Source organism: Fusarium verticillioides, chromosome 6 (assembly GCF_000149555.1).
Source record: "Fusarium verticillioides 7600 chromosome 6, whole genome shotgun sequence".
Taxonomy (NCBI): Eukaryota; Fungi; Ascomycota; class Sordariomycetes; order Hypocreales; family Nectriaceae; genus Fusarium; species Fusarium verticillioides.
The window spans coordinates 2,966,544-2,992,835 of NC_031680.1; the positions used below are offsets into that span (position 1 = coordinate 2,966,544).

The 26,292-nt window shown below is 48.8% G+C and overlaps 13 protein-coding genes across 17 annotated transcripts; 7 read left to right on the forward strand and 6 right to left on the reverse strand.

Moving 5' to 3' along the window:
• Positions 1 to 320: 320 nt before the first annotated feature.
• Positions 321 to 1,505, reverse strand: FVEG_01868 (hypothetical protein). The gene is made up of 2 exons (XM_018888879.1): positions 1,178 to 1,505; positions 321 to 1,125 (listed from the first exon to the last, which is right to left on the reverse strand). The coding sequence occupies exons 1-2, from the start codon at positions 1,302 to 1,304 to the stop codon at positions 470 to 472; spliced, it is 783 nt and encodes a 260-aa protein (XP_018744905.1). The 5' UTR covers positions 1,305 to 1,505; the 3' UTR covers positions 321 to 469.
• On the forward strand, positions 514 to 5,482 carry FVEG_01866 (hypothetical protein). Of its 5 annotated transcripts, none has more exons than XM_018888874.1 (3): positions 514 to 3,643; positions 3,691 to 3,752; positions 3,811 to 5,482. In XM_018888874.1, exon 1 carries the CDS (start codon positions 3,132 to 3,134, stop codon positions 3,633 to 3,635), a length of 504 nt encoding a protein of 167 aa, XP_018744900.1. In that variant the 5' UTR covers positions 514 to 3,131; the 3' UTR covers positions 3,636 to 3,643; positions 3,691 to 3,752; positions 3,811 to 5,482. The 5 variants fall into 5 exon arrangements, with proteins under 5 accessions (XP_018744900.1, XP_018744901.1, XP_018744899.1 ...); XM_018888875.1 differs by having other exon boundaries at positions 514 to 1,872; positions 1,945 to 3,752; XM_018888877.1 differs by having other exon boundaries at positions 3,108 to 3,643; positions 3,696 to 3,752.
• On the reverse strand, positions 1,707 to 2,968 carry FVEG_01867 (DnaJ like subfamily C member 9). Its single transcript, XM_018888878.1, has 2 exons — positions 2,765 to 2,968; positions 1,707 to 2,709 (listed from the first exon to the last, which is right to left on the reverse strand). Exons 1-2 carry the CDS (start codon positions 2,898 to 2,900, stop codon positions 1,946 to 1,948), a joined length of 900 nt encoding a protein of 299 aa, XP_018744904.1. The 5' UTR covers positions 2,901 to 2,968; the 3' UTR covers positions 1,707 to 1,945.
• A 957-nt stretch (positions 5,483 to 6,439) lies between the features above and the next one.
• On the forward strand, positions 6,440 to 10,511 carry FVEG_01865 (hypothetical protein). The gene is made up of 4 exons (XM_018888872.1): positions 6,440 to 7,222; positions 7,278 to 8,518; positions 8,566 to 8,798; positions 8,849 to 10,511. Exons 2-4 carry the CDS (start codon positions 7,279 to 7,281, stop codon positions 10,265 to 10,267), a joined length of 2,892 nt encoding a protein of 963 aa, XP_018744898.1. The 5' UTR covers positions 6,440 to 7,222; position 7,278; the 3' UTR covers positions 10,268 to 10,511.
• Positions 10,512 to 10,815: 304 nt separating this feature from the next.
• On the reverse strand, positions 10,816 to 11,558 carry FVEG_01864 (hypothetical protein). Its single transcript, XM_018888871.1, has one exon. The coding sequence runs from the start codon at positions 11,399 to 11,401 to the stop codon at positions 11,018 to 11,020; it is 384 nt and encodes a 127-aa protein (XP_018744897.1). The 5' UTR covers positions 11,402 to 11,558; the 3' UTR covers positions 10,816 to 11,017.
• A 552-nt stretch (positions 11,559 to 12,110) lies between these two features.
• On the reverse strand, positions 12,111 to 13,508 carry FVEG_01863 (hypothetical protein). Its single transcript, XM_018888870.1, has 3 exons — positions 12,928 to 13,508; positions 12,744 to 12,810; positions 12,111 to 12,685 (listed from the first exon to the last, which is right to left on the reverse strand). Exons 1-3 carry the CDS (start codon positions 13,047 to 13,049, stop codon positions 12,665 to 12,667), a joined length of 210 nt encoding a protein of 69 aa, XP_018744896.1. The 5' UTR covers positions 13,050 to 13,508; the 3' UTR covers positions 12,111 to 12,664.
• Positions 13,509 to 14,468: 960 nt separating this feature from the next.
• FVEG_01862 (hypothetical protein) lies at positions 14,469 to 14,856 on the forward strand (the record flags this gene model as incomplete). The annotated part of the gene is made up of 2 exons (XM_018888869.1): positions 14,469 to 14,620; positions 14,700 to 14,856. 2 exons carry the CDS (start codon positions 14,469 to 14,471, stop codon positions 14,854 to 14,856), a joined length of 309 nt encoding a protein of 102 aa, XP_018744895.1.
• A 37-nt stretch (positions 14,857 to 14,893) lies between these two features.
• FVEG_01860 (hypothetical protein) lies at positions 14,894 to 17,726 on the reverse strand. The gene is made up of 2 exons (XM_018888867.1): positions 17,215 to 17,726; positions 14,894 to 17,159 (listed from the first exon to the last, which is right to left on the reverse strand). Exons 1-2 carry the CDS (start codon positions 17,309 to 17,311, stop codon positions 16,576 to 16,578), a joined length of 681 nt encoding a protein of 226 aa, XP_018744893.1. The 5' UTR covers positions 17,312 to 17,726; the 3' UTR covers positions 14,894 to 16,575.
• On the forward strand, positions 14,960 to 16,390 carry FVEG_01861 (hypothetical protein; the record flags this gene model as incomplete). The annotated part of the gene is made up of 3 exons (XM_018888868.1): positions 14,960 to 15,136; positions 15,182 to 15,899; positions 15,945 to 16,390. The coding sequence occupies 3 exons, from the start codon at positions 14,960 to 14,962 to the stop codon at positions 16,388 to 16,390; spliced, it is 1,341 nt and encodes a 446-aa protein (XP_018744894.1).
• FVEG_01859 (hypothetical protein) lies at positions 17,592 to 21,297 on the forward strand. The gene is made up of 3 exons (XM_018888866.1): positions 17,592 to 18,185; positions 18,306 to 19,328; positions 19,375 to 21,297. The coding sequence occupies exons 1-3, from the start codon at positions 18,114 to 18,116 to the stop codon at positions 21,073 to 21,075; spliced, it is 2,796 nt and encodes a 931-aa protein (XP_018744892.1). The 5' UTR covers positions 17,592 to 18,113; the 3' UTR covers positions 21,076 to 21,297.
• Positions 21,091 to 21,881, reverse strand: FVEG_01858 (hypothetical protein). The gene is made up of 2 exons (XM_018888865.1): positions 21,578 to 21,881; positions 21,091 to 21,522 (listed from the first exon to the last, which is right to left on the reverse strand). Exons 1-2 carry the CDS (start codon positions 21,764 to 21,766, stop codon positions 21,400 to 21,402), a joined length of 312 nt encoding a protein of 103 aa, XP_018744891.1. The 5' UTR covers positions 21,767 to 21,881; the 3' UTR covers positions 21,091 to 21,399.
• Positions 21,882 to 22,201: 320 nt separating this feature from the next.
• FVEG_01857 (hypothetical protein) lies at positions 22,202 to 25,504 on the forward strand (the record flags this gene model as incomplete). Its single annotated transcript, XM_018888864.1, has 3 exons — positions 22,202 to 22,531; positions 22,583 to 24,137; positions 24,189 to 25,504. The coding sequence occupies exons 1-3, from the start codon at positions 22,268 to 22,270 to the stop codon at positions 25,502 to 25,504; spliced, it is 3,135 nt and encodes a 1,044-aa protein (XP_018744890.1). The 5' UTR covers positions 22,202 to 22,267.
• Positions 25,505 to 25,523: 19 nt separating this feature from the next.
• On the forward strand, positions 25,524 to 26,027 carry FVEG_14941 (hypothetical protein; the record flags this gene model as incomplete). Its single annotated transcript, XM_018903974.1, has 1 exon — positions 25,524 to 26,027. The coding sequence occupies one exon, from the start codon at positions 25,524 to 25,526 to the stop codon at positions 26,025 to 26,027; it is 504 nt and encodes a 167-aa protein (XP_018744889.1).
• Positions 26,028 to 26,292: the final 265 nt, after the last annotated feature.

Below are 26,292 nucleotides of genomic sequence, written 5' to 3' on the forward strand. Positions count from 1 at the left end.
ATTCGCCTAATGAATACGATGTCACTTGTCGTCTGTCTGGTGGCCAAACTCTTTGCTCCCGCCGCTTCAACGTTGATGTTGCATTCATGAAAAAGGCAATTCGATTTTGAACCGAGACAATCACTTGATTCCATATGTTACGTTAGAGACCGTTGAGACAGCACTTGACTTGTGGTAACATTTATCCAGACACCAGGACGGAGGAGTTCGTTAGAAACCGAGACATGATCCAGTGACCAATCTTTCCAGCGTGTCTCAAAGACCCCAAGGCCATGGGTCTCTAGCCTCTAGCACACTTTTATCAATCATGGTGATTACGTATCGCATTCCAGACCACAGCAATGCGCTTGGCCATGCCAATCACTACTTGGTAACTCTCTTTTATTATTATTCCTTCTGGTCCAGATCTAAGAATGAACGCCCGCTAAAATGCCGTAGTAAGTGCGCCAGCAATCAGGACATCTTGAGTTCATAACCCTAGCGCATCGTATTTGCCTCTTCCACCCTGCTCAAGAATCTGCCGAAGATCCAGCCGCATTTCTTTGTGCGGCTTCTGCTGCCGGATGGTTTGTTCAGTATGGCCCACGGACTTTGATGTCTGCTTCGATGCTTGAGGTTCTACCTTTGCTTTGATGCGCTTTCGTTTCCTCTCCGCTTCCTCTTCACTCCGCTCCGCTTCCTTTCGACATCTTCGGATCTCGCTGCTTCGTAGAACCCATGGTTTTTCAAGAACCTCGGACTTGAATTTGACCCTTTTTTCCCAGAGAGCAACCTCTTGCGCAGTGCCTCGTACCTTGGTCATCTTTTCAATGGTGAGTTGTCGCTCGTCTCTGAAAGTAGATAGGCCTCCCTTAACGTCGACAACGCATCCGACATCGATATTTGGGAATGGGTCTGGGATTTGAGGCGGGTCAATATCCGCTTTCTTTGGAACAGCATCTCCTGTTGTCGCGCGATTCTCGTCTCCACCAGAGATTGGTATGGAAATAATGCACTCGATGCATGCGCCGCTACTATCGTCTATTGTATACACGCGTCGGCTTGCGAATTCGTCAATGGCGACGACTAATCCGACTATGCGCACCCATTTGATGGGCAGATTCCTATAGAAGTAGAAGTTTTCGCCTAGAATTCGTCAGTCCAGAACAGAGTGAAGTATTTGACAGCCTAGACGTACCTTCAAACCCTTCGTACTGGCCAAGGTCATGGATATCGGTTACACGAAAGAGGCACCATTGGTTCACTGTGGGCGCAAGATGAAAGCAATACCGAGGATATATTGGGGGCTTGGCGGATTCGCTCATGGCATCATGATAGCACTCTTCTTCAGATGGAGACTAAACCATCATTAAGCACTGCCATGCAGAATCGCGCTCTTGCGTATCTTGTCGTGGTGACGCGTTTGAGAGGACGTTAAATAAGTGAAGTGAGACCTGGCGATATTCACGGTGGCTTGAGAAGCCCCACCATAGCTTAGTGGACAAAAAGACTGGCCCGTGACAACGTCACGGCATCATTGCATACGGTATTGGTGAGGTCATTGAATTGCTGGGAATACTTGCCGCAACAAGACTGGGTATTTATGTAGAACTGATCAACAGTTAGAAGTTTTGCAAGGGAGCTTGCTTTGCAGATATGAGGTCTGAGGTTCGTTAGAACAAGTCTGGTTTATGTCTGTTTGTCTCATTGTGTCCATGACTTTTATACTACCTTCATTGACCGAGGACTGACTTTCCTTCTTGTTGAAAGAAAGTCACCGGAAACCAAGCTATACTCTGTAGTCTACTTGCAAACTTAACATGAATCGTTCAATTCTTCTCAGTCTCTAAATTCTCTTCTTGTCCTAGTAGTGCATCCTTGCCTTAACCTAAGGTACGCCCAAACACCAAAATTCTTGACCCAACAGCCATATTAACGCAATCCGATATTGTTATCTCCCGGTAGTCTACCGTTTCGACCTCTTCGAACCCTTCAGACGAGAAGCAGCCGCCTGGAAAGCCTCTTCTGACGGCTCATCCTCAACAGGTCGCTTCTTACCTTTCTTGCCCTTGCCCTTGCTCTCTTTGGCACCATACTTTTCGGCGAGATGGTCTAGGAAGCTCTCTGAGCGATCTTGCTGTCTCTTTTGTATCAGTGCTGCCAGGTCGTCCTCCGAGTTTCCCTTACCCTTCTTCTTCTTGCCCTTTTTGTCGCCGCCGAAGAGTTTGTCGTGTACACCTAGCTCCTTTGCGTAATCTTCAGCCTCTGTAGCTTCGGCCCGGGCCTGCTTCACACGACCCTCTCGCTTCTTCTTCGACTCTTTTGTGTAGGCCGGGAAGCTAGGCACTTTCTTGCTCTTGATAGCCGTGTCGATGATCTCACGGAAGCGTTCGTCGTCCTCCAAAACGTCACTAAGAATGACTCTCTCGTACAGCGCATCCATATCGCCTTGGCACTGTTCGTACGCATCGAGAACATCTCCCTTCTCTTCATCAGAGCCTTTGTACTTCTTGGAAAACTTCTCGATTGCATCGCCCGACACAGACTCTTTATATTGCTCTCGATAGTAGTCGCTCCAGTTGAATCCTTCTGAGTCTACAATCGATTCGGAGGTCGAGCCAGTCTCGTCGTACCGTTTGCGACGGGCAGGATCGGAGAGGATGGCGTAGGCGAACGCGATAGCTTGGAACTTCTCGTGTGCGGCGTCTTTTTGATCTTGTGGCACCTTATCTGAAGAGCCGTAGGGTCAGCAGTGCTCATCTCTGTTGTTACCGAATTGACAAACCTGGGTGGTTCTTAAGCGCAGCCTTTCGATAGGATTTCTTGATGTCATCGCTCGTCGCAGTCCTTTCGAGGCTCAAAACCTCATATGGGTCAATAGTGGGAGGTTCGCTCTCCAGTGCGTCTTCGTGGTCCGACATCGTATTGATATCGTCGATTTTGGTTGATCATGTACGGATAATGGGTAGCAAGTTGGATTAAGCTCGAGCTGGGAAACGCGTTGCAACGCGCTCACGAGTAAAGTGTGGGGCCAATGCTAAAGTACTCTCGGCGATCGGAGTTTACAACCGCCGACCGTTCAAGATGGATCATGGCTCCCGCATCTGGACATCTCGTTATACCTCATCCGTGCATGCCTCACATTAAACGATATGACTACCATAGAACCTGGAAACCACAAGGCCGCAATGGGGCGTGCCTTAGGCTTGGCCAGAAGTTCCCCTCCCAAGCCCACCAACTTTCGTGTGGGAGCTCTAATTGTGCGGCTTAGCGACAACAGCATCATTGCCGAAGGATACACTCTTGAACTTCCCGGGAACACCCATGCAGAAGAGACATGTCTATTGAAGCTGGCTGAGCAGCATGGAACGACAGAGGAGAAGCTATCAGATGTGTTCAACACCCCCCATGCTCTATACACCACTGTTGAACCCTGTTTCAAGCGGCTGAGCGGCAAACTCCCCTGCGTCGAAAGAGTCTTGCGCCAAAAGTCATGGATCAAGCAGGTCTATGTTGGCGTTCAGGAGCCTGAGACTTTTGTTGGGGAGAATACAGGTCGCAAAACGCTCGAAGATGCCGGTATTGAGATCCATCATGTCTCAGGCTTGGAAGATGAGATTCTCAAGGTTGCGACTGCAGGGCATATCAAATCATGAACTAAGTTGTTCGTTTGAGATCAAATTGCTCATTCATGGGAGTTAACGAGTAAAGGACAGTACTGTGGCATATTGGATAAATTCGTCAGTTGGATCTGAGATGAAGTGAAGGAGATGGCAAGTACCACCCCCATATCATCAGAGCATCTTGAGCTGATCGACCATGTTCTCCCAGAAATCTGTAGTTTAGTTCTATCGTCAGTATTCAGCGTTGATATATGCTACGCTGCTCTAAAGGGATGTACTCCCTGGCATGCTCTTTGCGATGTATCAGTTGATACATCAAAGTCAGGAGCTTAGCTATCAAACTTGCCGCATTGCATTTCGCCAATCATTAGTTGATTTATGCATTTCAATGTCAGCCACGATAGTACCGATCTATCCTGATCGGCTCGCGTTGAGTTCCGCCAACAGACCCCTTGTACCATGGTATGCTTGTGGTTGCCACGTAGCACACCGGTGATCCATATGTGCAACGTTGACCAAGATGCTTCCGTCCCTTGTCTTTGATATCGACCTCATATGTGTACATTTGTATCCCTGAATGTACTGTATTGCGGCTACGAGAAGCACAGATGATGCCTTCACACGACTGAACCACCAAACTACCATCTATTGAACATTGACATCTAGTTGTTGGGACTGCCTTCCACACAGATATTTCAAAGCCTATCAATATCCCTTGATGAGTATGGGTCAAAACGCAGAATACAGCCAGCTGTCAAATCTTCTCAGGGCACTTCCTCGAGGTTGGGAAGTTGAACATCCAGTTTCTCCCAGGGTCTTTTGGTCACTGCTTACTACTGCGCCCACAGGCATTTTCTATATCACAAATCTAAATGCGACAAGCGATATTTACATGGCGCACTTTGGTGGTGTGTGAGAAGTTGAGAGTGGTATTAAGATACACTTGAACTTGGGCGTCAAAATGACCAAAACGAAGAATTTACGCCCTAGCTACCGACCCTTGTCTCTTCCTCTTCGATGCGATCTCTTTTCACCACTTCCATGCTCCTCTCTGACCTCAACACATGTGACTTGGCACTCAGAGCAGAGTGCCGTAGGAACCAGGAGGGTGTGCCATGTAAAATATTGGCAGCTGGGCTTGAGGTATCGGTTGAGAACCTGCTCTGGGGGTCCGTTCGCAATCCACCATTCGCATATGTCCCAGGCAATTGTATCTATTTCGATTTTGCATACATGCCCCTGGGTGATAAGTCTGTGAGGAACTATCCCTTTCTTGGGGCAGTGGGAGCGTCTGCAGGGGCAGATGTAGAAGCCGCGTTGACCAGTGCACATGGTATTTCTTAGGTTGTTTGGTGCTATTCCCACTCCCGGGGCTTTTGAAGTATGAGATTGTTGGTACCTTGATTTGTTCTATATGTACTTGGATCATAAGAAGAGTCTTGAGGTGGTTAATGGGGCTGTTCCTAGGCTGCCCGTTTGTTGAAGTTTGGCTGTGTCTATCCGACCTGTCGGTTTGAAAAAACATGCACTGACATGATGGACGACATGGCGACTATTTACATTGATCAAAATGCGGTTGAACATGATGATAGATTCCAGTATGTTTTGCTTGGAGTTTAGAATTATGCGGGAAGCCGAGCATTGCTCCAGCTGTAATCGGTGTAGGATACCGAGAATAAGGAGCTCAATACATAGGTCCTTGCTGAGAATGGCAGTGTTGTCAAAGTCTAAGATTCTGAGGTCTTCAACAGAGCAATGGAGAATCATTTCGGTTCTGGGTTTCATGATATAGTTCAAGTTACACAGCACATATATGCAAGCTGCAGGCTAACATAGGCAGCGGCTCGGCATAAGGCAACCTAGCAATGCATGAGGTTCAGTGGGCTAATCCCCTTGTGCGATGTGATGAGGGTGCAATTGCTCAAACTCAAACATCTAGCATGTGTTGTATGTTTGGTTATCCGAGCCCGCAGGGCTGGTCTCGCACATCGCAAATTGTGTGGACGAATTGCTGATTTCAGGCGCACCAAGATCCAGCGGAGCAAGCACAGATCGTAAGGTCTCTTTGATGATGGCTGAGCATGGGACGGCTCGCGGAAATCTTGTCCAACAGCGAGCGACTGTGCTATGGTTACTATAAGTGTGTATGTTTGCAAGGCAGGGGTTGTTATGATTGTGACCTACGTTCAGCCGTAGACGCAAAGATAAGTTTGCCTTGACTGCTTTTAGGAATCCATGATATGACAGCGGGATGTAAGAGCTCGTAGTGCTATTGGCCTTTGTTGAAAACAGGGGTCAAGGCTGATTTTGGTATCGTGGCTTGGTGGTCCACCTCGAAGAAGCAAACATGCCATGTATCTCGGTAACATGATTGAACTGATGGAGAGGAAGTCTGCACTGCATCAACAAAAGATCCGAGCATATGGTACCTGCAAGTGATTTGTGTTTCTAATAGTGAAAAGATGGATGCAATTGGGTTTCTCTAGGGTAACCGGTTATCATTGAAGGTTGACGATAGCTGGAAAGCCTCGTTAGCCCAACAAGCTAAGACATAACGAATAACGTCATGGTAATCTTGGGAGGCCGACCATTTTAAGGCTACGAAAAAAAAAAAAAAAAAAAAAAAGCCTTGCGCATGAAGGGGGAAAAGAAGGGCGAAATACTCTTTGACTCTTCCACTTTGTGTGAATTGCATGTTTTCTTTTGTTTGCTCTCTATCAATTCATTCAATTTGAACCACTTCAATTATTCCCCCGCACTTGTTAGTGCCGGTTAGCTTCAGCTGTGCTCCACCAGAAACGGGTGAGCTCCCTTAGCTGCCGTGATAGTTCCCCCGCCAGTCCCTGACAACAACCGACCTCTTTGACCTCTTCTGCAGCTGTTGCCGAGAAGCTTCTTTGCCAATTGGGTAGAGGCAGTGATTAGGTCACATTTTGCCTTCAGTCGATCAGTCACTTCTCAGATACCCAGGCTGTGTCACAGCAAAGTCACCGCAAACAAGGTTGTGACTGCTTTGGGCTCTGATTCACGTTGGCAAAGAGCCTCTCGATCCCGCCCTGGGCCTTTCACATAAAGAAGCCCAATTCCTCCTCTTCCTCCTGCTGAACTTGCACTCACACCCACTCTCACACCTGCCCATCAAGCCCTTCATTCTTCTTCTCTCATCATCATCATCATCATCATCAAGTGACAGTCTTTTGGAGCTTGGTTCTCTCTATCAACAACCAGTATCTACATTTTCATTTTCAACAAATCGCTTGCTGCCCTTTACATCTTGCTACCCTATAGCCTTTGAATATCCAAACCTCAATTCCCATGGCTGACCGAGGTGGTCGTGGTGGGTGAGGTCGCGGAGGCCGCGGTGGAGGACCTCAAGATGGTCGTGGTGGTGGCCGCGGCGGCCCGTCTGGTTTCTCTGACTCTCGAGGTGGAAGAGGACGAGGTGATGGTTACCAGGGCAGAGGTCGTGGTGATGGAGGCCGTGGTGACTTCCGAGGCGGCTTCAGCGGCCCTAGAGGCGGTCGCGGAGGCTACGATCGTGGAAGAGGAGGACCACGAGGTGGCCGTGGCGGCGGTCGAGGCGGCTACGGCGGTCAGCCCGAAGGACCTGCTGCCTTCACGTATGTTCTCTCTAATACCCAATGTCTTGTCGTTGATCAATACTAACTCATGCAGCATGGGGGGTTCTATTCCCCAGCCAGATGGCGCCATTGCAAAGCTTGAAGACGAAGTGGTGAAAAGCAATGTCACGACGGTCGCTCAACTTACATCGAATATGAGCAAATTGTCAATGGAAGACAAACAGAACCTCGGAAAGTTCCCTCCACGACCTGCCTTTGGCAGCAAAGGAACTCCAGTCACACTTTGGGCAAACTACTATGCAGTCAAAACCCAAGCTCCGGTTTTGTACAAGTACACGATGAGCGTGAAAGAGATTGTACCCGAAGGTGAGGGAGAGGCGAAGGAGCGAGCCCCTAAGACTAAGGGCAAGGACGGCAAACCCGGAAAGCCTCGTGAATCTGGCCCTCGCGAGGTGAAGGGCCGTAAGCTCTACCTTGTTATTAAAGAAGCTCTTAACGAGCTGTCTAAGAAGGATAAGAACTTGCTTGTCGCGACTGAGTTCAAGTCACAGCTTATCTCGTTGCGTAAGCTTAACCTTGAGCAAGATAATACTATGCGCTTTAACCTGCCCGCTTTAGAAGGCTCCGAAAAGACTGATGTCTTTGAAGTTGTTTTTAATGGCCCTGTAGAGGCTCGTGTTGATGAGATGCTCAAATACGTCAACTCAAAGACTGGCGCTTCAGACGACGGAAGCGATCCTTCCCAGGCCATGACCTACCCCAAGTTCCCTGATGTCATTGATGCCCTGAACGTCATTTTCGGCTTTGGCCCCAGATCTAAGCTCGACAAGATCAGCGCGGTGGGAAGCTCACGCTTTTTTGCATTTGGTAGCGATAACCGTCACAATGAGGTTATCCTAGGCAGAGATAGAGCCTTGAAAGCTGCGCGCGGTTACTTCCAGTCTGTTCGCCTGGCGACTGGTCGCCTTCTATTGAACGTCAATGTCACACATGGTGTCTTCAAGATTGACGGTCCCTGCGCCAAGTTCTTCGACGGGTTTGGAGTAAATGCGACTCAGTCGCCTCAGATGGCCAGAAAGTTGAAACTACTCGGCAGATTTCTTCCCAAGACCCGCGTCTGGATAAAGACCAAATACGGGAGTAAGGAGGTTCGAAGATCCAAGGCAATCCATGGCCTAGTGTCGATCCGTGACATAAAAAAACAATGTCGCGATAAGAATCCCCCCAAGTTCCGCCACACGACAGATTTTGTGGTTGGGCCGGGAGACGTGAGCTTCTGGCTTGAAGATGAGGGTAGCGGCCGGTACATCACCGTCGCGGATTTCTATAAACAGAGTAAGTTTCACCTTCTCCCTTCGGTATTGATCTAACGTGTGATCCAGAGTACAACGTCAATCTGCAAAACTACCCCCTCTTCAATGTTGGCACAGCCGCAAAGCCTACATTTGTCCCTGCAGAGTTCCTCGAGATCCAGCCTGGACAATCAGTAAAGGCCAAGCTCAATGGCGCCGAGTCAACAGACATGGTGAACTTTGCTTGCCGAACGCCATACGCTAACGCCCTCTCTATTACTACGGACGCCCGAGAAACTCTAGGCCTCGACGACGACACACTGGTATGTTTAGTGAAGTTCTGATGTAGCAAATGCTAACTCGACACCTGTAGGCTAATTTCGGTATCCAAGTCGGTCGGCAGCTCCTCACAGTCCAAGGACGTGTTCTCACCGTGCCTCGAGTTGCATACCTCGACCAGCAGAGGAGAGCTAAAGCTATCGACCCGCGTAATGGGTCTTGGAATCTTAGAGATGTCAAAGTTGTCAAGCCTGGCCAACCTGTCAAAAAATGGAGTTACGTCAACCTCCTGTCCAACAGTAGATCTGAGCCAGTGGCAGCACAGTCAGTCATCGCGTTCTCTCAGTTCATGAAAAAGACAATGAATATCGCTGTCAACGACCCCGTTCCACCACCCTCCCTGGCGGTTGACAGCCACGATGCTGAAAAGGTTTTCGGTTGGGCTCAGAAAAATCAGATTGAGATCATGCTTGTGATTCTTGACTCAACTGGCTCGGAAATCTATGGCAAGATCAAGACTTTAGGCGACTGCACTTACGGTATTCATACTATCTGCGTTCAGGGTTTCCAGCTCCGCAAAGAAAACCCGCAATATTTCGCAAATGTTGCTCTCAAGTGGAACTTGAAGACTGGGGGCGTTAACCACAAACTTCTGAACGAGGTCGGCCTCATCAAAGAGGGCAAAACAATGATAGTTGGCTATGATGTGACCCATCCAACCAACATGTCTGCCGACAAGAGCGATGCTGCACCCAGTTTGGTTGGCTTGGTGGCAACTATCGACCGGGACATGGGACAATGGCCAGCTTATTCTTGGGAGCAGTCATCCAAGCAGGAGATGCTGGATGAGACCTTGACTGAGGCATTTAAATCGCGCCTTGAGCTTTGGCAAAAGCACAACCGGCAGGAGTTGCCAGAGAACATTGTCATCTTCCGCGACGGTGTGTCCACTGGTCAATTCGCCCAAGTTCTTCGGACTGAATTGCCACGCATCCGAATTGCTTGCAATGGCAAATACCCGAAGAACAAGGCACCCAAGATCTCTATCATCGTTTCCGTCAAGCGACACCAGGCTCGCTTTTACCCTACCTCGGAAGAAAATGCCATGGAGAAAAATCATAACATCCAGAATGGCACTGTCGTCGACCGAGGTATTACGGAGGCTCGCTACTGGGACTTTTATCTCACTGCCCACGCAAGCATCAAGGGTACTGCCCGTCCTGCGCACTACACAGTGTTGCTTGACGAGATCTTCCAAGCAAAGTTCAAAAGCGAGGCTGCCAATGAACTTGAGAAGTTTACTCACGAGCTTTGCTACCTGTTCGGACGTGCCACCAAGGCTGTGAGCATTTGCCCTCCCGCCTACTATGCAGATATTGTCTGCACTTGCGCTCGAGCTCATCGACCTGAATTCTTCGAGGAGACTGACGGTGAAAGTGTCATCAGTGCTGGACCTCGCGGGAACAGCAAGGCAGTCCACCCCAGACTGATCAACTCCATGTACTATATCTAAGGTGCTGTGACTCGTCATGTTTGCGCATAGTGCTTTTTGGAAGTCTGTGGGCTTCTAGAGGAAAGACGTGTTGCTTTCTGGATGGTCGTTGTTTGGTGAGATGATAGATGGGTATTGTTTTGCTTTTCATTTGGGTTAATGATGGAAACACGAGGGTGTTTTTTTATAGCGTTTTTAGTATCGTTGCTCTCCATGGAAAATAGCGAGGTAGCTCTAGGTTGTCAATTGATTTTTATAAAAGGAATATGTTCGTACGACAGTGGGACTAACTCATTTGTTGCCTTTAGGAGTCTCCTGTGGCAAATTGTTGTTGGAATAGAAGTAATCATATTGAGCTTTGCCCAAGTCTTCTCCCCACCTTGCTGAAAAGAGTAACATCCAGGTTCAGTGAGATCCATGCGAAAATGCAACGACTAATAGGGGACCGATCCAAACAATCGCGGAGCAAGTTCTTGGTCTTCACATTGTTTGGGCCTCACCTTCGTTCAGCCCGCTGGCTTGTCATAGGATCTCTCTGCCCGATTAAGCTCTCAGCCACAAGTCTCAACTGCAAAGAACACTTCTACTGGCTTGTTGTAGAAGATGACACCAGATTTGTATTTATTTGGATACGCAGGAAGTAATAATCATTGCTCACCTCAGACTCTTACTGAACATTTGCTCCCTAACAGGTCTAGAGGGTTACAGTACTTATTCGATCATCTCTTTTCATGCATTCAGGCAGTGAACAGCTATTCTAGATCCTTATTTCTAGCCAGCAACAAACACCTCAGCCATCTGTTCGGCAAAGAGCATAGGTCGCTCGAAATCTGGGTGGATATCGATGTTGACCTTCCCAAGGATCATAGGGAGATAATGTCGAGCCATCAGTGATGAACTTGATAGCTGATATGGCAGAGTTCCATACTCCAGGCGTATAAGACCAGTCAGGATCAAGCAGACTATGTCGCGAACGGTGCCTTCGTGGCGAAGTGAGGCAATGTTGATCCCTAGAATAGCGAGGTTGTCGGTTGACGAATTCGGAAGTGAAGTCGCAACGACCTGGATAAGAAGAAGAGTTAGTTCAGTTTGTGATAAATTCGGAAGGGCATCATGACTCTGCCAGATTTTGTCCAACCCTCCAAATTCCATCATGATTGCTGCGGTTCCTTTAGGTTCCGCGAAGCTTCCACTAGCGATACGAGTGAGAACTGAGGGACCTCTTTGGATAACCCGAGTGGCGTGACAATAGAATTTGAAAAGGCGTCAGCTCGCATCTGTGGTAGGCATTCCATCTCGCAAGCCATGCTTCTTTGAGCATCGCGTGGTATGTCTTTTGAACCCGTCGTCTGAGATAGAGTTGCCCTGCTAGGAGGCCGGAGTGGATATCAAGCAGCACACATCATGTTGTTTATACCAGTGCTGGCAGAATGTCATGTTGAAACATTGGTCGCGTGCAGGTAGTCTGCCTCACAAGAGACTGACCGATTCGAGGCATGAAAGTGTGAGTTGGAAGAGCTATGAACCGGACATAGATTCAGCGCAAATGGTGCATGGGGTACAAGGGGCTAAGACGAGGATGATAACCATTGACAGCTTCCAGGAAGCTTTCACGGGCAGCATAATATGAACCAACACAGGGCTAAGGATGCTGAAGTCTGTGGTTTTAAAGTTGCTAAGAGACGAAGCACAATGATAAGAGAAATATTCAGTGAGTTACCAATCCTTTCATTCCATTGTAGTACGCAGTTGAAAAGCCACGCCTTACTGGTGAGAGGACACATCCTAGGGGAGGAAATAAGACTCGGGACCTTGAGCCTAACTGATAAAGAGATTTAGGTAACTTAGTGTAAATTTAGGATGATTTTAGGATAACTTTTAGGATAACTTTTAGGATAACTTTTGTGGAGTTTATTTTATCTCCCTAGACTTAGGTCTCATGTTTTCTTGCTCCCAAAGGGACATACTGATTCCACACTATCTGTCTAAGCACGCTTCGTCAGTCTAGCCAGTCTTTGATGCAGAGATGTGTTGTACATCTCCCACCCCAGATAGCGCAAGCCTCAACCCCAAAGCTATAGTTAGTGTGGAAAGCGAGGATATGAGGTTGTGCCCGTTAATTCACTCTAATACCTGTTTCGCGTGCTGAAATATACAAATCGATTTAAGTCTTCATAAGTGAAGCCCGTTGCGTTCACACGTGGTTGCTTTTCGAGTATCAAATCACAGAATATCCACTTCAGTCTACAGTTTTTTGAACTTTTTGAACAAGTTTTGATGTTTGACTGTTTGTATTAGGTGTAGGTAAATACAGCCTATGTAGTCCCAACGCTATTCCCTTTCAACGCCATTCCGATTCATGTCGATTCATGTTGTTCTCATGTCGATCCTGAAATATTGGAGACTGAGGAGAAAAACTTAGATGGCCTCCTTGTGGACCTGTGAGATTCAATTAGCATTGTATAGTTTAGTCGATCGTAGTTGAGGGACGGCATACGTCGGCCTTCTTGTCGTGAGTGGTCTCGTCGATCTTGTCACCAAGGGCATCCTTGGCAGCGGTGGCACTGGAGAGAGATGTTAGCAAGATGTTGTTCCAACGATGTTGAGTGTGATTGAGTGAGGCTCAAGATGTACTCGTGATATTGAGGTCGTGAAGGACTCGCGGGTAGTGAGGTGCTTACCGGGTGGAGATGGGGACGTTGCCGTCCTTAGCAACCTCCTTGTTGGCCTCCTTGGAAGCACCAGAGGTGGCCTGCTGAACGGTCTCAGCGACGTAGTTGCCGGCTTGCTTGAGGGACTCCATTGTGATAGTGGTTGGTGGTTTGGGTTGGTTGTTGTTTGAGTGTTTGTGTGTTGATTGAAGATGAGAGTGTGTGATGATGAAAGAAGAAGAAATTGAAGTGGGAGGAGAAGGGGTTTAAGTAGTGCTTGGGGAGATGTTTGCAGAGAAGGTTGCTTGCCCGTGATTCACGTTGAAGATGCAGGCACGCGTGTGCAACCGAGGAGCAGGCCGGAGAGAGGTCCGGAGGTAGCTCCTGATAGCTCCCCACGCTGAATCACTGTGACTTCTCTAGCAAAATACACTCTTGCGATGGAGGGGCACTGCAGCTGCCTCTCAGATCGCGATCGTGTGTGACGTCAGTTGCTGTATTGGAGCAGTCTGGATTGCGAAGCTGCATAGCATACTACGTCATCGCAAGGATGGGAAAGTCCATTTTGGAACCAAAAGCCAAGATATGTTGCCCAGAGCTGAAAACCCCACTATTGTTTCGATCCGGGGAGTGGTCTTGACTGACTTGTGATTCCCTCCATCTCATTGGATGATAATAGACCGAGGAACGGGAAGCTTGATGATCACTGCAGGCAACTTGCGGCTCCAAAGCTAGAGTGTATGGATCCCCTGGCTCAGGGACGGTTATCTGATTGGCTAAAAACCACATGTCTTCATGCATAATGACAGCATCACTTTGTCAAAGCACGTCGTCTCGTGAGAATTCAAGATCAAAGCCAATTGCCCCTTTTACTGGAGCCAATCCAAACACGTCGAGCTGCATTTTGGCGTTTGCTGTGGCTCGTTCTAGGCTCTTTCTCAGATCGCGATCGAGGTCAACTGATCTTTTTAGACGGAAATTCTACCCGTGTAAAGCCGGCGATCGAGATACATCGACGTCAATGTTGGTAAACAAGGCATTGCCATCGGTTTGCCTAAGGATCAACATGCCACAATATCATCGATAACCGCGGGTGCTGTGTGATAAACTCGATAAGATAAAGTTCGGGAATATGACGGATTAAGGGTCCATCCTTGAGGACTTTCTAAGGGTATCAACACCCTCAATCCTCTGAGGGTTCTGAAACAAGGGTTCCCCCAGGTCTGCAGTCTTGTCTTGCGCAATAGATACGTCAGTGACAGCTTGAATGACAGGCACCGATTAAACGAGTGCGTTGTGAGCTGATATGGAGGTTTAAGCTCAACCGAGAAGCATCCGCCAAGTAATTGATTGCAGACAGACCCTCTGCTTGCGGGGTATCACCCAAGGTCAATTCAGAATAACGTTCTGATTCAGCTGCTCTTGCTCTTGACCAAGATGTGAGAGGACAACTCCATGATCATGAGGCTTGGCAAGTAACTGTTTTCACCATAAGCTTTCATATGTCGTCATTGACAACATATCTTAATTTGCATGCTTTTTAACGAGTTCCTCGTCGATATAAGGTTGTGATGGTTATGAGTAAGGAGTTGAGTGAGGCTTACCGCCTATCCACGGCGAAGACGCCTAGAGAAGACATGAGCCTAGACAATCTTATTACAGAAAATGCATTTGCCTGTATAATGAGAACAACCCGCAGTATTAGTCTCTGGAGACAAATCAAGTAAATATATATATATAAAATAAATTATTAGATAATAACAGCTAATAGAACACGTAAGGATTTTCTAAAACGCCAGCAGAAGTCGTCGCTACAGGGTAGCAAAGAGTCGGGACAGGAGGTCGAAGGAAGCTCACGTGAGCATTGGCCCGTGCCCCACAACGATTGGACCCCGCCACAGGTGCGGTCAGGAGGCTTCAAGTCCAAGGGATATCAAGACGACAGGAGATACCGAATAAATTAACCATTAACGGATTAAAAGGCTTTGTGAGCCTTATACCGGGACATTAAATCATAGTCTTGCCTCAAATCGGCTTAAGAACGATACAATAGCGGGCCGCCATGGATCTGGCTTATGATCACATCACAGAAGATGGCTACGCTAAGAAGACGGAGGAGCCCAAGAGTCCTCAACCGCAGTCAACACTGAATGAGGACCTTCAAGACGCATATAAGGCCTTTTCCAACAGTCCATGGGGTGCCAGGATTGGTGGCTTCTTTGGTAATGTTGTGAAGCAGGTACGAGGTCTCAGCTCTTAAACCCTGCCCGTCTAACAAGCTTAGGGTGAATCAGTATATACACAAGCCTCCAAGGAGTTGGCGGAAGTAGGTGAAGATGCATCAAAGGGACTTACTGGCCTTCGATCAACAATTCTAAGCCATACGAGGAACCTTTCACTCAACACCGTGGTTGGCGGTGAAAGCTCAAGCTCCAGGGACGCTGAGAATGATCAGGCCACCACACCTAGGGCATCACAGGATGGTTCTTCAGAGGCCAAGCAGTCCGAGAACACCCTGGCTCGCCTCAGAGCTGAAGCTGCCAAGAGATTAAAGGATCTTCAGAAAGCCGAGGATGCCGCTGATGAAGCCCTTATCAAGTTTGGCGGCAACATCCGGAACTTCCTTCGTGATGCTGTCAGTATTGCACCTCCACAGGAGTCCGACCAGAGCGGCACTGTCCTCTTCGAGAGTAAGGATGCTCAAGGCAAGCGTGTGATTCATACATCGAGATTTGATGCTCAACTACACGTTATTCACACATCGACGGAGAGTTTCACAAAAGATCCTAATAGTGCTGATTATGCGGCGTGGTCAAAGGATTTTGATGCTGATAAGAAAACACCTGAAATCAATGATGATCTACAGAAATTCCCCGACTTGCGAGCCACTATGGAGAGGTTGGTTCCTGACCAGGTTCCCTACGTTGACTTCTGGAAGCGCTATTATTTCCTTCGTCATGGTATTGAGACAGCTGAGGCTAGACGACGAGATCTTCTCAAAGGTGAGTCAATTGGCTTTTGAACAGTGCCTTGCTAACAATCAATAGCTGCCTCCGCTGAGGATGATGTCGCCTGGAGTGATGACGACTCCGATGAGGATGACTCTGACGCTTCCGATGATACCAGTACACCTGCGGCTAAGTCCAAGGTTGAGACCAAGGCTGAGACCAAGGTTGAACCCAAGGATGAGCCCAAGACTACTCCAGCTGCCCCCTCCACCACCGCTACCTCTGCCACCACTGCCGCCACTGCCGCCACTACCCAACCTGCAAAAACCCTCTTGAAGCCAACTGAGCCCCGTAAGTCAAACGACGAGAAGTCACAGGCGGATAGCGAGGCTAGCTACGATGTTGTCGGTGCAGCATCTGGCAAGACAACACAGACTCCCAATAGCCCCAAGGATCCCAAGGACGCCAAGAAGAAGGAGGAGAGCAGTGACGAGGAAGATGATAGTGACGAAGACGACTCAGATAGCGATGAGGACTGGGAATAGACGTTGAAATTCCAGTATATGTTTGAGAGGTCAGGATTGGCTGTCCAGTTTGGCGTTTCGGAATTAGTGAAACCATTGTGGCATGTTGAAAAGAACCAGAGCCTGTAACTTGTGGGTATCGATGCCAGAAACTCGTTTTCAATGTTCCAATGCTCTCCCATTTTGCTTTTATATCTTTGTTGCATTTATTTCTTCTTCTTGGTGACCATCGTGAAGCCATCCTCGTCGACCTGAGGTTGGGGCTTCTCCTTAGGAGCCGCAACCAGAGGGGGAGCCTCATCCATCTCGACATCAGCACCACCCTCGTCATCCTCTGAATCGTCTTCATCGCTCTCCCAGTCTGTGTCCTGATCGGCATCCTCAGCCTTCTTGAACATACCCTCAACCTTTGTCCCCTTGCGGTTCAACCAGCGTGTGCGCAGAGTCTTGACCTCGTCAAAGGTCCCGAGAGTGCAGCTCGCGCGAGCGCGGAGGATATTTCCAGCAACTTCTGTGCCGGAATCGTCGTCGACGTTGACCTCAAACTCGTCAACCATGATCTGGAGTAGAACAGTCTCAACCTCTTCTAGATCAGGATCCTCGGGAACCTTTCCATTCTTGGGAGGCGTATCGGTATATTCTGGGAAGAGGTCGGCAACGGCGCCGGCAAACCAGTCGCGCTTGTCGGCAGAGTCGGGACCACCCCAGCCGTTCTGGACTGAGAGTGTAAGGGCAGGCCATAGGTGAAGGGCGTATGCGACAGCTTGCTCGAACTCGGATTGGCGTTCAGCTAGAGGTTTGAGATTAGCTTCTGTCGAGTGTTTGAAGTCAGGGTTCAGACTCACCCGCCGGAGGCAGCTGTGCGGGTTCTGTAGAGGCCATGATTGTGGTGATAGTTTTGGCGGGGTTTGGAGGGGCAATTTGAAGAAGATGGCTCTGCATAAAAAATTTGGTGTTTTATCGATTAGACCCGCTACGGCCCAGAGAAGCGGCCCACATATTCAATCCTGTGTGTCCCTTGATCATCAGGGAGCTACCTAATTTTGTTTTGTCCCTGGTAATAACATCAAAAAGGATTATCTAGTAAGAAACGCGATAAACATAATCTATACGAATTGGAAGAGTCTCAATATCAGCGATATTTTCTGGTTCAACCAAGTTTCCAACTCTATATTGTGGTTTGTATAGCTCTTCAGACTCTCGACCTTGATTCTTGGCTGCAAATCTCCCCACAAACCAAAAGCACAGGCCATCTTTAATTCAAGTCAGGTTTCATCCAGCGACTCACTCGCTGCATACAGAAGGGAGACACGTCCCGTTACCATAGGAATGGAAGCAATAAGACTTGGGATGCTTGGTCGATATACTTAGATGAAACGAACAAATACTTTTAGGGGTCATTCTAGTATCAAAACCAAGGTATTCCAATCTTGTCCAAGTCCTTATGCCTTCAGGATAAAGGTTTAAGATCGTTATGTCCGTCGAACCGTCATCAGCCATCACCGGTTCCGTGGAGTCAGGGGTAGGAATTGGTTGCGTCTCATCAAAGAAATGACATCATGAGACCCCTACTAGCAATTGGTTAGGTTTGGGTTCAGCTGTGCCTGTCTCCCAGCTTTATTGAACTGAACTCTTCCATGCCATGGCACATGGCGCGTCTTTAATAGCCTCAAGCCACTGATTGTTCTATTGTGTATCCAAGTAAGGTACTGACTGTACTCGGTGATTCGAGTGAGTGACAGCCATGAACTCGCTCAACACCACCTCGGTGTCATTCGCTGTGACGCCTACTGTCGTCTCGACTTTGTTCTCTCATGTACGTACTTTTATCAGTTGTGTAATCTACCTCTAAGTCCGTAGAGGGGACGAAACCTGATTCTTCTGATACTTTGACATTGCCTTCTTTTTAACAAGAAACTAACTTCCAACCCTCTAGTATTTTAACAGGAAGCCTTTGCGACAACGTCCAACTGCGCATCTCTCCTACGATGAAGGTCTCCATCTGATCCGATCGTTCCTCGAGTATGCATCACACCACACTGTGGAAGAACTTCAAGCATTCACCGCGCAATGGGTACCACATCCCCAATGGGTCAAAGTCGAAGCTGTCACCGTCACCGAAGATCAATTGACACGCGCCGCTGAATTTCTTCAGAAGCAACTCGGTCCAGATGGTATCAAGCAAGTCGGCGGCGAGAAGTGGTGGCAATGGCGCAAACCTGCGACTCCTCTCGAAGCGGAATGGATTGAGATGCGCGCGGACGCCTACGAGCGAAAGCAAAAAGGAGGAAAAACGCGGCGCGTCATGATGTATATCCATGGAGGCGCATACTACTTTGGTAGTGTTGACGAACATCGATATCAAATGCAGCGACATGCTCGAAAGCTCAAAGCACGTGTTTTTGCGCCTCGATATCGTCTTTCGCCGCAGTTTCCCTTCCCTTGCGGTCTTCACGATTGTCTTGCAGCTTACCTTTATCTGCTTACTGTTCAAGATCCAGAAACAATCGTCTTGGCTGGAGACTCTGCGGGTGGTGGAATGGTTATGTCTCTCTTGTGTGTTCTACGCGATCAAGGACTCCCGTTGCCTGCTGGTGCTATCCTCATCAGCCCATGGGTTGACCTGACACACTCGTTCCCGAGCGTTGCAGGCGAGGCCCCCTTCGATTATATACCACAGGCAGGTTTTCACCACAAGCCTTCTAAAGCATGGCCACCACCGAACGAGGATGATGTTAAGATGTTGAGAGAAGAGGCATTGAAAAAGAAGAAGGACGGAAAGAAAACACCTGGCAAGCATGGACTTAAGGAGAAGCAGCAAGCTCCAGTTGCAAAGAAAGAACCGTCAGATTCTTCATCGAGATCGGAGTGGATCAATGGTGGAATTCCCATCAACCCCGAAAAGCTCCTTTCTGTCACTATTGATGGGCAACCCGTCAAGCTGAAAGACCAGATCCAGGTAGGTTTCGTAGAAGATGAGTTTGACCAGAAACTGATGACCCTAGATGTATACCACCAACGAACTTCTTGCACATCCTCTTGTCAGCCCAGTCATGCAACCTACACTAGGAGGACTCCCTCCGCTTCTGATCATGGTAGGAGGAGGTGAAATCTTACGAGATGAGCAGATATACTTGGCTCACAAGTGTGCCAACCCTGAAAAATACGCGCCTCCAGAAGAAACTCTCACCCCAGAAGGAAAGGCTTTGCTGCAAAAGTACAAACACACTGATGTCCAACTCCAAGTTTGGGATGACCTTTGTCATGTGGCACCAACACTGAGTTTCACTCGCCCCGCGAAATACATGTATAGGTCTGTTGCCCAATTCGGCGCATGGGCTCTCGCTCGGGCTCAGAAACGTGGCATTGAGATTCTTGACGACGACGATATATCCGTCATCTCTGAATCTGGATCCGATAGCGAATCCAAAGAAAACCCTCCTAAAACCCCAGAAACAGAAAAGTCGGACTTTCACTCGGAGCCTGGCCAGGTTGGAAAAGCTGGCGACCCTCTCCCACCGTTCAAGAACCACATGATTCGACAAAGAGTTACGCGTCATGGTGCTACTCTCCCGTTGGCTCCTGAGGCCGAGTTGCCATCATGTTGCATGGAACCTGCTTTGGTTGGAGTTGTAAAGGAGGGAACAGTTAAGAAATGGCTTGCCAAGAAGGCAGAGTGGGATCATAGATATGCATCAAACAAGGCCAAGGTCCATAAAAAGATGGTGAGCGACATGGCCATCGGCTACCATGACTATGGTCCTGGTGAATGCCCTCCTCCGACTGCATTGGCAGGCCGACGCCGTGTTGATTCAAAGCTTGTAGAAGGAAGCAAGAAACAACAGAAGAGCTGGGGTCTGGCAATGTGGTCACTGTGGGGATCTAAACACGACGAGATGACAGTCGAGCGAGAGAAGAAGGCAGCTGGACAGCCAGAAACAAGAGTTGCCACTGGTGCCGAAGGCGAAGGAGCCCGCTCCTTTGCTGATATCGAAGGACAGGATAGATTACGGTCACAACCGAACCGAGCACGAAGCCGATCTCACACCAAGGTCGTTACGGACGAAAACCAGACGGGTAGCCAGCCCATCACCGAGGATATGCCAGTTGCTCATCTTATAGAGCAGCGAAAGGAGCAAGAAGCTGCGAAGCCCAGTCTACTCAGTCCCGACTTCGCGCCGGAGACTGGTGTAGCTGGTAAGAGACCGTTTCTCGGTGGCATCGCATTGCCGTTCAGTCTTAATAAGGATGCCGAGACGGCTAGTATGATGACGCTTCAGTCCAATGCCACGCAACTTCCGGGCTCACGACCTATGAGCCCAAGCTTTCAGGACGATGAAACAACTCAGCCTTCTCAGTCAACCCAGCTTACTTCTCAAGATGCACCAACTATTGAGATTGCAGGCAAGCGACCATTCCTCGATGGCACAGCAGTTCCTTTCAGCCTTAAAAGGGAGGCAGACACTGCCAGTATGAAGACCTTGCAGTCGAATGTTACCGCCATGCCCACCTCGAGGCCGATGAGCCCAAATATTCAGGTTTCAGAACCAGTTGAGAATTACCAAGAAAATGGAACTGAGAAAGAGAAGAACGGCATAATTGACGAACCAGGCTTGGTCGCCACGCCTTTGGAGCGACCTGGTTTAGACACATTTGTCACGGCTCAACAGGAGCTGCCCCGAGTCAAGAAAGAGGAGGATTCATAAATAGGAGTTCTTTTTTTTGGCGCAAGGTTGGATACAGTCAATTGTTCAGTTTTGTTCAATTAGGATATCCCGTGCCAAAGCACAATCGTTAGGATCATTTTGTTTCGTTTGTAATCAACATGCATAGTCATCATTCCACAGAAAATAGGAGTATTCAACTGTTTTTTTCGTTATTGATCGAATGAGTCCATAATCATACATGGTGGTACAATGTACACGGGTATATACAGCCTTGCCAGAGATTCCCAAGTCTCCAGCTGGCATTCTAGATTCGCCTTCTGTCGAAAAATCGTCCAATTCTATAACCGCCATTCTTTTGTTCGTTCAATCCACACCGTTGAATCGTTTCCATTGCTCAACGTAGAAGTAAGGATCTTGAGGACCCTTATCAAGACCCTTATAGTCACCAGGCTCCGCCTTGACTTGTCGGCTCACGAAGGGTGTAAGCTATTCCACCACGATTAGTCTTCCGTCATATTCACCAACAGGCGTCCATTCTCACCTTGAAATCCTTCAGTGGTGGCACAGCATATGTTCGGACCTTGTTCCACTCGATAACGTAGCCTCCGTACTTTGTGTGTCGACCCATGGAGCCAGTGCGGTTACCCTTGTAGAAGCCTTTTCCAACATCCTTGGTTGTGAGTCTGAGGTGGCGGTATCGACCGACCGATAGGGCTTGGGTAGGTCTCATGGCGAGATATTAGAGGCAGAAACGATTGGATTACTCGTTGGACAATTCGTCGGTCGGAGGCGGTGCGTATGGGGGATTTCCGAGGTCAATTGGTGCTGGCGTCGCAACTTGCAAGGTTGAATCTTGAAGTTTTGGAGATTCGGCGGTTGGCGTTGTTCCGGTTCCGGCGGAGCTGTGATGTGTTGCAGGGGTGCCGTTAACGGCCAGCCATTCATATGATCGCTGCCGGGACAGTCTTTAGGTGAATATCATGTCGATTTGATTTCAAAGGTGCCTGAAAAGTCTGAAAACATTGATTCTATTTCTTCTGCGTTCAAAGAGCGGCACATTATCACTGGGCGGTTTCTTCCATGTCTTTGAGCCATGTAAGTGGGCTGCTACACTAACGAGGGGCATTTGCGATGGACAAGGATGGCTAACGTCGTCTGGCGACATCAGCTCTAAGCTCAATTTACCTTCGCCGTCGCGAACCCATGCCTTCGACATCTCAAAATATCCACCATGGATGGGTATCCGACGGGAAGTTTGGACCACAATGTCCCCCTTCTAGTAGCTGCCGGCCTTAACTCCGAGACGAACGAGCTCCCATTGAGCGCAGAGCTGAAGGAACAGAGCATCCTTCTCCGATCAGAGCTACCACCTATCGGGGGCGAAGATGCAGAGGTTTTGGCGGAATACTTCAAGGATATTGATGCGAGCGCAAAGTCGTGGAGTGCTTTCGAGCGAAATGAGCCATATAGATTTCGCATTAGGACTACAGGAAGAGTAGGTCGGCGCGGGGTACAACATGAAGCCTTGTTCTAACATGCGGGACAGTCGTTTCTATTACCACCTCGTCGAGCTCGTCTCCCAGAAGATATCGAACCGCTTAGCGAGCACCCAACTCTACACTCGCCATTCTCTCCGCTCAGTCCAGTATCGGCACTATATCCGGATGGTCACATCGATGCGCAATGGATCAAGAAGCATCAGGACCTCGTTCCTAGCGTGTACCTGTGCTTTTACCCCCTCACGAACGACCCAAATTCCATGACGCTTCAAGATAATCATATTAAGTCCGATATTAACAACATCAAGAGTGCTTTATTGCGTTCAGGATACAGGACACGGCTAGCTATTGTTCTGCTTGCGGACGGCGAAGGCGCTCCTCTGTCGTTGGCCGACGGGATTCAGGAGAGACTGGAGAACATACGGAGAGGGACAGCGTTGGACCCAAAGTCGGTCTTTTACATCCCATCACAGGAGTCGCAGGACGACTTGAAACAGGTTGTTGATAATGTCCTGGGCGTGCTTTACACTTCAGCCGTGGAATACTACCGGGATCTTGGACGACATGCCAGGAAGAAGCGATCTCGTGGAATAGCACCTCAACCGACCGTGCCACCTACCACCGGGACATCCCAGACCCTTTCGCTCCCAGACTGGAATTTCAGATACGATTTTAAGTCGGCCATATTTGCAGAATTTCGACAGGAGACAGATGCGGCGCTGCAGTTTTTTAAACAAGCATACGAGGTACTTCTTGGACAGGATGTGCTGGACATAATCCCCAGTTGGAGCCCTCGCTGGAATGAGGCACGACTCCTGGCGGATGTCATAGCTATCCGGTGCCTAAGGTGTCACTTGTGGCTGGGCCAAACTACGTTGGCTGTTAGAATGTGGCATTCGCATCGAGAGCGGATTGCTGACTTTGTTGATCGACGCGGACGAGGGACCAATAACTATGGATGGCAGGCCTGGGAAGCTCGATGGGCTATAGTCATGGCAAATCTGATTGAAAGAGTAGGCTTGCCAGCTTTGGCGCCAGCAACGGGAGCTTTGTTTGTCCCGCCAGACAAGTCTGTCCTAGGCGAGCGAGTGTCACCATGGGAGTTGCTGCACCATACAGGCTACTGGTATCGCATAGCGGCACGTCATCTTGTGGCTCGCCGGAAGCTTGCGTATCAGATGCCCGAGGAGGATAGGAATTCGCCGGATACAACTCCTGCATCAGCGGTGGCCAGTAAGGCATTCGCATACGATACGTACATGTGCCCGGAGCCGTACCAAGAATACCCATTATCGGGTACAGGAGTAAATCATGCACAGCTGATCATTGATTGTCTCAATGAGGCGACCTCACAATTTCGAGCTCGGAAGCAAAAGCGCGTAACGGCTGAGATATCGTTGGAGTGCGCAAGGGAGTTCGCCAATCTGAAACAATGGGATGATGCTGTGGAAACCCTACTACCATTCTGGGAGGACGTGGCGTTCAGATCGGAGGGTTGGCTCAATATATCAGAGGACCTGTGTTTGACTCTACGAAGAATCGCTGTTGGAGCTCGCCGTGCCGACCTCGTGGTTGCTGCGGACTGGGAGCTCATGAGTAACAGTGAGTATTTCGGTCCGTGATCTCGAGTGTAATATATCTAACTATGACCAGAGTTCATGCGGCAGCCACAATGGCATTACGATATTACCAGATCACTTGAAGGAATTACAGCAGTGGAGAAGCCTTCAATTAGTCTAAGCGACGAAAAGACCGGCTCGTTCATTTCAGCATCTTTCGTGTTTCGGAATAAAGAGGGCAAGGCTGGCGAGACATGTATCGCACAGCTTGCGCTCACATCACATACGTATCTGGATGCTGCTCCGATCACATTTGAGTCATTGAAGGTTGAGTTCAATGGGAGTCTCAGACCAATATTACTGGAGCAAGGGGATTCAGAGGACGAGGACTCGACCTCACAGATATCCATTCTGCCGTTATTGCTGAAAGAGGACTATGCTGAAGGGTCTGAGGATGAACTGCCGACACTTCTCAAAGGAACTTCCAACTTGACACTCCGGCCTGGTCAAACACGAGTGTTAGAAATGAGAATTCCTTTGAGGGAGCCAGGAACTGCTACGGTCTCGTCTGTAATGCTCTCACACAGTAATGAAAGCTTCAATCTGGACGCAAAGATCGGAATTCGCGACACAGATCCTATTGTTGGCTGGTACATCCAGGGCTCATCAAAACCCAGAAGTAGCCGCCCAGAAGCAGGAACAATCCGTATTCAGCCTCGACCGCCAAAAATGGAGATCAAGCTCTTGGAACCCTCAGCCCAGTATTACGCAAACGAGGCCATCGAGTTAGAGGTCGAATTGATCAATGCCGAAGACGAATCCGCTACTGCTAAACTTGATATTCACCTGTTTGGAAAAGAAATACCGGCAATCCGAGTGGTGACGGAAGGTAATGAGGGCAGCGCCGAAGCAACCACAGAAGAGGCCAAGATATTGGGACTTCCTTTAGGTGCCATAAAGAGCACAGCATCAGTCAAGATGGTGCTTCATATAGATGCAGCACCGGGCCCCACGACATTCGATTTGCACTTGAAGGCGTTGTATCACCTAGACTCAGACGTTGCAACGCCGATTATGCAATTATTGACAGTCCAGGTCAATGTTGTGAATGCATTTGAGGCAAATTACGATTTGGTTCCACGACTTCACCCTGGACCGTGGCCGAGTCTATTTGACTCTGAGGGACTGGGAGATATGGAAGATGGTGTTGCCAGAGGCTTCACACAGAAGTGGTGCTTACTGTGCCACTATGCCTCGTTTGCCCAAGAGGACTTGAAGGTCCTTGGGATGGATCTCACTGTGGTCTCATGCGTTGGTGGTGCAAGATGCAGCGTGAGCCAGGGACCGGAAGTGTCACATGAAGGCATCATTATTGCCCCAAAACGATGCACGAGGCACAGTTCGATCTGATAGCCCATGAAGCGTCACGATGGAAGATCGACACCCTGTAACACTCGAACTGGCATTTGTGATTCGATGGCAACGCCAGAACCGCAGCGACGGAGCTGTCAACACAACAACCATGCCCGTTGGTAAATATCTGGTTTTGGGCACAGAGCCGCGAGTACTGGCATCGGTGTATCGCGCCACTAAAGCAGAAGATGGCATGCCAGGGTTGATGCAACTGGACATGACAGTCGAGAATCCATCCAATCACTTCCTTACCTTTGGTCTCAGCATGGAACCGAGCGAGGACTTTGCATTTTCAGGTTCAAAGCAGACAACACTGAACCTGTTACCGCAGTCGAGACGGACAACGACCTATCGGTTGTTACCGCACGTCAACGGAGTATGGATAAGGCCGAAATTGACGGTGCGAGACAAGTATTTCCAAAAGGTGCTACGCATAATACCGACAGAAGGGATGAAGATCGACGAGGAAGGACTTTTGGTGTGGGTTCCCGCAGATGAGAAGTCCGAAGAGCGAGCATAAGCTTTTATACATATTTACGCATATCAAGTCAGCAGTGTAAGCATTAGTTAGAGGGCCAGATAGATGGTGGGTGTTATTAAATGAGGTTATCACGTAAATTACGATTATTGATGTCAGTTTGTTCACAAAATGCATGTGTAGGGATTTGTCGCTGTTCACGACAGGAAGAGGCTGTATGACAAGACGCTGTGTATAGGCCCTGAGTGCGGATAAGGAAATGACAAGGTTTCACGGCTGGCAATACAATGCAAGGGCGTTACCGGTC